Here is a 9,820-nt window from a genome sequence, read left to right on the forward strand (position 1 = left end):
ACAAATCTTGAAATCTCCCACATGTCGAGATGTTCCTAAATTACTATTGTATATTGTAGAATTACATTCGCGCGAAAAATGCACCTTGGCTGACAATTTACGTCATACTTGTGATATATTTTAATTTGTGAGAATATTTGAATAATTTTTAATTTCATGTGCTGAGCAAATTGTTTTGAGTGAAATCGATTATCTATAAAACATATCACTGATAAAAACAGAACGCTTGTGTTAATCGAACTGTAAATTCGAATATTGAATATTGTGTGAATTAAAGAAAAATTATATTTATTTAACACTTTCATTGTCGATTAATATTTGCTGATTGATTGTATATTTTTGTAAATACATCAATTCTTTTATTTATACTTTTTTAAATTTTATATTTTTATATTTTTATAAACTTTTTAGTAGCTTTATAAAGTATCCGAGAGTAAAGTAGTCATTCTTCTTCAGTTACAAGCATACTGATTCCTGAAACGTTTTTGCGTAAGCAAACGAAGGCGCCGGTTCAGCAGCGAAAGTGTTAACCTTTAAATCATCTATGGCTATTCGCTGCGCAATGTTGATTTTATAACGAGTTGTTTGATTGCTTACAACAATCCCATTCATATGCATTAAAACCGTACTATGATGGTTTTATGACTTTCCCCCTCTTCTGCCTGCCACTCAATTTTACGACAGAATTCAATCTCGAGTTTGTCGATTGAACGTTTTATTCGCTTTTCGGCCACTGTGGGATATCAATCTTTCAGTCAACAATTTTTATCTATCAAAGTTGTTTTGCGTTATATATACATATATAAAGATGTGTGCAATAAAAACCATTCTTCTTATCGTACTTTGAGATAAATGATATATATTTCTTAATGTTCTATTTTATCTCAATGAAATAATAACTTCTAATTTATCATCTAGCTGCTTCATTCCGCTATTTGAACAATGTTTGCGAAACTTTCTACGATTGATGGTGTAGCTTTATTAAAATCACACAAACTTTATAAATGTTTACTTTTTAAATTAACATTTCAAAGTGCAGAACACAGATAAGACATTTAAGAGACGTATCGTAGTATTATTAATAGTTCGCATTTAAAAAAAAAAATTGAATCTGTATAGAGGGAATGACATATTGTCTTCAAACATTCACGTAATCGAAAAGAGGTGCCGGCTACAATTCAATATCGTGATGCGAGACAGAATGTACTTCTGAATCTACTCTGTACAAGAAAAAAATAGAATTTTTTTTTTATAGAAATGACATTTATATTTTAACATATTTCTTTGTGAAATATTATTAAATCTCAAAATAAATTTGAAATTTCAAAATAGATTTGGAACTAACAACTCTTTCAATTGACGTTACAGTCATTGCAATAAGATTCGTCACACTGATCGTTTCTCTATACAATAGATTGAAATTCAATCGTGATAAAGTTCGACGTAAATTTTGGCGAAATAAAAATTGCGATGCGCACGAATCGACAGTAATTGCTCGCGTTTTATGACGATTTATTATTTCACGAAAAGCACAGTTTTTCATAGCTCTGCAATTTCAATATACTGCTCGCATAATGGGAATGGAAGATGAAAATGAGAATTATGTGTAATATGTTGCAACTTGTTTTTTTCAACGAGTAAATTAGAAGATGCAATACCCTCTTATATTGTAAAATATGTGCTAAATATTAGCTTAAAAAAATTCTGACAATATTTTACATTTTCATATATGCACAATGTTGGAATATATAGATATACATATATATATGCCTATATACATAAATATAAAAGCGTGTGTGAATCTCTTTAGAACACATTGTAATGAAATTATGCAACTGACTTTATTTCCGTTGAATATTACATTGTCGTCGTACCATGTAGCAGAACGTACGACAGTATTTAATGATCCATTATCTAATAGAAACAATAGAGTTGACCATGTGGCTTTTATCTCATCATGTTGCTATAAGCGCAATTTTCGTCACCGGACATTTAACATTAACTAAAGTCCCAAGTATATTTTTAATGTAGTTTTCAGGAACGTAAGTATATTTAGAGAGTTGATATTTCTTTCCCCCGATAATTGTCTCATGTTACAAAGATTAAGACTAAAAAACTAGCTCTAACTATCTTTTATCTCATCAATAATCAAAACATTTCATTAGATGATGTTCTAATCCATTGATTCTATCGGATAATAAAAGAAGTTTTTCTAATAATGACCAGAAAATAACAGTACGCTTCAATAAAAAAGTAAATATTCATATCTATCTGCTTTATTTAGATCAACAAAAATATTCTAAAAATTAATATAATAAATTAATATAATAAAGAGAAAAAGAGAGAGAAATTATCCCATTCGATTTGTTTTATTTAAAATACGGATAAAATGATAAATGAAAGAAATAAACAAGAAATAAACAAAATTCATATTTATATTTCTCGTTTCTCTTTTTCTCTCTCTCTTTCTCTTCTCTCATTTCTGATATTATTTTGTATTTTCACGTTACACACAATGCTATAAATATATAATACTTGTATCTTTTTTTAAAAATGTTTTTAACTTAAATGACGGATTACACGTGACGAGACATGTATTTCGTATGTGCAACGTCGTATATCATATGTGTCTGTGAAACTTTTTTCATAGTACCAGTCTAATTACATGAATAATCGAATTGGCGAAGAAAAAAAATACAATCGGGATTATAACCGGTCGCAACGCGTCGCAAACTCAATGATTGGAATATTTTCAATTACTTATGCACACAGCGCTTTCAATTGTCGCTTTGACCGAATGAACGTTCAGCCAATTACGAACGGGTGCGATATTGAAATGACACGATGCGCGAGCGCACGCGTCACATAAGAAAAATGAAAAAGAAATAAGGACAAGTAGAGATATATGAATGGCCATTCATCCTTTTGACTAAATCCGGTTATTAATGTATAGCTGTCATTTAATATTAAAAGAAAGTTATTCGATAAAATTAATTATCTATCGAAATACGCCGAGGAACTTTATTGAAACTTATCGAGATTTTACCTCGTATTCGAGGACCAAATGGCTCTCTCTCTCTCTCTCTCTAAATCCTGAAATATGTCGCGCAACACATGTTAGGAATTGGCTGCAAGCGTATACAAACACGCACGATCGATGCTATATTTAGCAGTCGCGTAATTTGTGCACAATTTCAGTTAAAAAATTATGCTATAATTGCGTTCTTGTTAAGTCGTTACGATTTAATCTTGCATAATTAATAGGATTACGTATACCTATACCTATCTATCTACCTAGTCCGGCTTGTTAGTTCCGCGTATTTAATTTTTCATTTTTCTTTCGGCGTTCGTGCTTCTCTAATTATGTCTCTCCATGGAGAGAAGAGAAATGAAACTGGAACTGAGAACTAAATTTCAACCAATTAACTTGAACCAATAATTATGGGAACGGTCCTCGAGATCATTAACGGAGATAAACGAAGTAATAATCATAAGACAACTGCGAATTGAGCAGAGTACGAGATGAGATTCAACATTTAATTTTTCCAGCGACTCTCGAAACGTCAATTGTGCATTTGTCTCATGTTTGCGGATGTAGTGATTTTTTTCGAAAAATCCTCAGATTATAGGAAACTTTCGCACATTTATATCGCAGTCTCGTGCAAAGTTGACAAAAATATAAAAGGAGGCGGAATTGACACTGATGAATTTGCTCCAAAATATATAATAAGCAAGTCAAGAAGTTTTTTTACAAGTCTTTTTACATCAAACTCATTTTAATTGAATCAATTTCGCGCTCCATTATTCGAGTCATTCGTTTCCGATGCTGTAGGGCTGTAGGGAATCGCGCGCGGGAAAAATACTTTATCATCGTCCTCGATGTGACATATGAGCTTCCCATAATATGAGTTTTCTCTCTTCTTTATTTTGCGTCTGGATGTAAAGTTACATATAGATATCAATATTATTCTGGATTATTCGGACGTCAGAAAGAGAAGCGGCGTTAGTCCGACTTTGCTAAGGGAGAGCCATTATTTCAGAATGAAACTAAAGCCTGCGAGGATTGCGTATTTGTCATTTATGTAATATAAGTCATGTGAAAAATATCATCTATCAGAAGAGAGAAGGACATATATATATATATATATATATATATATATATATATGTATATACAATAATATACACCAAAACAGCTTGATTCGCTATTTATCACTTTAATATCATTACGTTGGAGAGAATGTCAGAGGCCAATAAATAATTATGCGCTTGTTTGTTTATTAGCCTTTGTAATTTTTTGTTATATTGATTTGTATTTTATATACACACGAATAATTACTTTTGACAAATTTAAATTCAAATACGCTGTGTATTGACGATCACGTCATTATGATATATCTTGTAATTCGTTTTCGAATTAATACAATGACAATTTCAACGCATACGGTACCTTTAGCACTGCACTTGCTCCGGAAATGTACGATTAAATTTTATTTCATCTAAAAAGCGCTGCTAAAATACACAATATATATATATATATATATATATATATATATATATATATATATATTGTGTATTTTAGCAGCGCTTTTTATTATATATATATATATATATATATACACACACACACACACACACACACACACACACACACACACACACACACACACATATTATATATATCTAAATGGTATGATATCCAGCGAGATCACATCGGCATTTGGCCTCATAACTATTTTCATGCATACGATAAAATATTTCTCATACCGAAGCATATTGATATCGCTCAAGTATGCTCTCGATGAAAAAACCAGCGCAACATTCCGCTTATTCGAGCCCTAACTGGTTATGAGTAAATATATATTGAATTTATAAACATGCGATTATAACTCTACTACAGATTTGATAATAATAACTTCAAGGTATTCTCTGAAAATGAAAAATATATTGGTGCATGAGAAGAAAAATAAGTGAAATTAAATCTCGATTTTTGATACATTAAGCAGTTATTTAAGAAAAAATGACTTTCTAACAAATTTTTATATTGATTGAAGAGAGATATTTATAAAGAAAATATAATTCTCTCTGAAATATCTCTCGTACATATTTGTGCTATATATTTAATGAATTTTCTTCAAAGAACTTTCATTAAGAATGAGAAGGAGAACGATTTGACTGTGCTCTATTCCTTTCTTATGTCTTTCATTATTCTCCCAATGTGATTACGCGTAGTCTTAAAACAGTCGCAATTTTCTTAATGCAGTCGAATTAAAGAAGTAAATCAGTAGAAAATGCAGTTTAGATAGGAAAGTAGATTAATAGAGACGTGAAATGGCTATTTTAACGTGAAGATTACGAAAGGATTTGGCGAAAGTAGAGTTTAAAAAAAACTAAAAAGATTTTAGCTTATCGGAATGAAACACAATTAGCATCGAATATGGCGACGAGAATGTAGACCAATACAGGAAAAGAAATAAATAACATCAACTTGGAAAATTATACGTATTATTTATTTCGAGATAAAAATCCAATAATACTTATATATATTTTTTTCTTCATATAACTTAAACATACCGACACCATATATAACAGTATGCAATAATATCAACAAAATATAATATAGCGATACAAATTTTATCGTGATATATATATATATATATTTCAGTTAAAATATAAAACATATCAAATGTATAATTTTATCGAATAATAATATATAATAATGTGTTGATGATTAATTAAATAAAATAAATCAATGCCAGTTTGGTCGATTAATAACGATTCATGTCTTTTGAATAATATATAACTTCAAAAATTTCAGTCAGTCTGTTCTATTCTTACGGAATCTTCTATAATTCTATATAGTAATTTTGAGCAACTGCATATGCATTTTCTTACGTGAAATAATGACGAGATATAAGATCAGTCTTTAATATGTATATGTAAAATTTAATCTATATATAGAAACGAGATTACTCGAGGATAAGAAAATTGACTTTCTTATTTTCAGAGTGATTGTATTATACAGTCTTTTTTCGGTTTATTCTGTAATATATTTTATAATGTACAAAAGAATATTCTTTCTTTCTCTCTCTCTTTTTATACTTTGATAAAAATATTTGTATATTTGCACGAATTTCTACTGGAAGAATAGTTGTAGAAAATATATTTGAATTTTAATCCTTAATCCATCACAGGAAGGAAAAGTATGTGTTTTATATTTTCATTGTATAAGTTATCAATCCTTATGAGAGTATTGACATGTTTCATTTTCTTTGGTATAATACATGGAATCCAAAAAGCATCTTGTAAAATCGCCAACCACACTTCTATCCGGGATGCTTTGACTCATTCCGTACATTGCCAACTGAAAAATATTACATAACATGATTAGCATCTAAAAAAAAATCTGTTGATAAATTCTAATTTTACTAAATATTACCTTTCCTTCCTCCAAAGTAGTATGGGTTTTCAAAATCGTTGTCAATTCAGATTCCATGTCCTTTAAAAATTGATCAGCCACTCCTGGCTGAGTATGCATATATGTAATACATATATGTGTACCAGAAGGAAATTGTAGCGTGTTCAAATTCCAGCCTTTGGCGCTGAGAGCTTCCGATAGTCGATAAATGTGAAATTCGTTAGAACCTATTGCAATGACAGATGTGGCTGGTTTACCAAACACGAAAATTCCATCCATTTCCCTCAAACTACAATCAATGTACACATAACACGATAGTATGATGCCTTTAATTAATTGCAATATAAATCTTGTCAAGTAGATGTACATACTTTCGTTCAATATATTTTGTAGTTTCTATAATTTTCTTAGTGGATTCCACATAATCATTGTATCCAAAATATATTAATGTGGCCCAGCAGGAAGCAATAATGCCACCAGCTCGGGAACCATTTATTGTTGGAGAACCATAAATACCACCAGGCCAATCCGTACTTATCGTATATTGATAGTGTCGATATAATTTGTTCCGATACAAAATTATTGAAGATCCTTTTGGCGCATAGCCATACTGAAAAATCAAATGTGATTATTTGTGTTTAACTTAATATAAATTTAGTTATTGCGCAGTAAAACAAAACAAACAAATACCTTGTGGGTATCAGCTGATAAACTGGTAACACCAGGTAGTCTAAAGTCAGACAATGGTAAATGATAACCAGCATCAGACATGAAACAAGTGAGAAAACCGCCCAAACAAGCATCTACGTGAACAGGTATATTGTATTTCACACCTAATTCAGAAATTGCTTCAATGTCATCCATCGTTCCATATGGAAAATTGGGTGCAGATCCTACTAACTATCAAAAATATATGAACTCAAACAATAATTTGTTAAATAAGCTTACAACATAAAGTAACATGTTGTGCCTTACCATTATTGTATTTTTCGTGATTGCCTTTTTCATGGCTTGTATAGAAACTGTAAAACTATGTGGATCAACAGGTATAGCATGTATTTTTATATTTAAATACTGTGCAGCTTTGTCAAATGCTGCATGAGCAGTGACCGGCATCACTATTTCTGGCTTCTTAATGCCTTTGACTTCACGACCGTAATCTCTAAATGCTTTACATGCTAATAAAATCGATTCTGTGCCGCCTGTAGTCATCTAAAAATATTTTTTGAGAGTTTATGTTATATCTATACGTCTTTCTCTTTCTCTCTCTAATTTGTACAATTTTTGCAATTTTAAAAATAATAAGAAAAGCTACTTGCAGTTCCACAAGTTTCTTTGTTTCCATGAAACAAGTTGCAAGCTATTTTAACTACTTCTGCTTCCATCTTACAAATTCCTGGGAATATATCTGGATGTAACGGATTAGTGTACGATGCAATTGCATACACGGCTCCCATCAGCTGTTTAAGTTCATTGTTAGTTCTATAAACTGCACCAGACACACGACCTGCTTGCCAATCATAATCACCTAGAAAGAAATTCAGACAAAAATTGAATTAAAGTATACTGTATCAAAAAGACAGATTGAGAAAGTTAGTTTAACTTACCCAAATGAACCATTTCTTTTACTAAATTTAATATTTCTTCATTATTTAGTCCGTTTTTAGGAAGATGCACAATAAATGAACATTCTTTAAGTCTGTGCATAACATCTTTTTCAAAGGTTTCATTAATATTAACTAGTTCCTCATTTATTTTATCACGAATAGAGGGAATGTAACGAGCTAGCTTGAACAGCTGTTTCTTTCCACGGTCCAACAGACCTGCAACATACGCATCAACAAAATACATAATAAATTCTCTAAAACAAATGATAACACAAAATATATAATTTTATATATATATATATATATATATTCAATATATTTTGTAATAATTACTTTCATCTTGACAGAAGACAAAATTCCACAACCAGACTGTAGCGAGTGTAGCTGTACTTGTCATAGTTACTATTTGCCATGGCTCCTTGTTTTGGAATGCATTATTTACAATTCCTGGTATAGCATCCACATAGAGACGCATTTTTTCTTAAAAAGAAAAAAAGATAAATACTCTATTAAAACTATACATCAATATATGTAACTTTCTATTACATTATAAGAAAAACTCATTATACCATGCATACATATGTTGATTGTACATTACAAGACCTGTCATCTGTCACTAACTTATTGTTAGAATTACTTTTATAAGCATTGGGAGGAATGGAGGGAACACTTCGTTAATGATTCGAGACTGAAATTGCTCAAATAATTTTACGCTTACCTGGATTCGCAATCGGCTATTATTAATAGCACAAAGATTTTTATTTCCAATTAAATAGAATGACTCGGCACTGTTCGCACTTTCAAAACATGTACTAATCTCTCAACGTTGCTTAACAAGAGCTTATCTAAACTTGACGCCAATCAAACGGCTACGAGACGAGATACCGATAGTGTCTCTGACGGAAAGTCCACAAGTCCACACTTGAAAGAAGAGACTCTGGTTATCTGCTAACGCCCTCTCGGCAAGGACTTATAGCCGAGAAGAATAGTTTTTCTTACAAAGAAATATGGCTACACGAAAACATGATAATATATACATATTTTTTTTAAACGAAAAATGTGAAAAAGGTCATCGCGATGAATGAGATATTGCAAATTTGAAATAAATTAAAAATGAACACGTAGCATCACATGATGCTTCAAAAATAAGACAGACTTATACGATGACATAGCAATATGCGAAATCGAGTTTATCTTGCATATTTGTTTTTATCTGCGGATCTTTACGAGAATGATATTAATTATGTTGTTATGCATTTCAATCTTTAAAAAAATTGTTACATTAATTAAAATTATTAAAATATTCATGTTAAATATATTGCGAAAAAGTTACGAATTAAATTCATTGAAGATTTATCAAATATAGTTTTCAATTATGTTTATTTCTTTACAGATCTTTTTTAAATCGCTGAATATGAATATGAGAGATGTCGAAATTGAAAAATTATTAAAAGTGGCAGAATCAACATGTGACAGATGTCAAATTCGAGGATTTTTGCAAAAACTTATATATGCACACAACATTTATCTTTTTATGTAAATACATCTTTTTGTGTATACTTTTTGAATTCATATATTCATAGCGACTTAAAATATATTTTTAAGTTTTAATAAACATAATCTAATTCATAACTTTTCCGTAATTAAGACGCTATAAATGAATGAAAATTATTAATCATAATCGATACAATAAATTGAAAATTGAAAGTCCCAATAACATATTTTATCTTGATTGTAAAAAAGTTTTTCACATTATATAATTCAAGCGTAGCTATAATATGATAAAATTCATTAAAA

The 9,820-nt window shown here is 30.2% G+C and overlaps 2 protein-coding genes across 3 annotated transcripts in view; one reads left to right on the forward strand and one right to left on the reverse strand.

Moving 5' to 3' along the window:
* Window positions 1–9,820, forward strand: part of LOC145944101 (uncharacterized) — a 327,150-nt gene that overhangs the window by 89,896 nt on the left and 227,434 nt on the right. The gene's annotated exons all lie outside the window — the stretch shown is intronic.
* Sply (Sphingosine-1-phosphate lyase) lies at window positions 5,712–8,972 on the reverse strand. 2 transcript variants are annotated; one of them, XM_083051931.1, is made up of 9 exons: window positions 8,593–8,720; window positions 8,357–8,503; window positions 8,024–8,239; window positions 7,736–7,944; window positions 7,392–7,628; window positions 7,107–7,316; window positions 6,788–7,026; window positions 6,438–6,705; window positions 5,712–6,362 (listed from the first exon to the last, which is right to left on the reverse strand). In XM_083051931.1, exons 1-9 carry the CDS (start codon window positions 8,597–8,599, stop codon window positions 6,234–6,236), a joined length of 1,662 nt encoding a protein of 553 aa, XP_082908057.1. In that variant the 5' UTR covers window positions 8,600–8,720; the 3' UTR covers window positions 5,712–6,233. The 2 variants fall into 2 exon arrangements, with proteins under 2 accessions (XP_082908057.1, XP_082908061.1); XM_083051935.1 differs by lacking the exon at window positions 8,593–8,720 and adding an exon at window positions 8,742–8,972 and having other exon boundaries at window positions 5,713–6,362.

The sequence above is a fragment of the Prenolepis imparis genome, unplaced genomic scaffold, assembly GCF_030444845.1.
Source record: "Prenolepis imparis isolate NDT839.2.m4 unplaced genomic scaffold, iyPreImpa1.0 SCAF_1, whole genome shotgun sequence".
NCBI classification, from domain to species: Eukaryota; Metazoa; Arthropoda; class Insecta; order Hymenoptera; family Formicidae; genus Prenolepis; species Prenolepis imparis.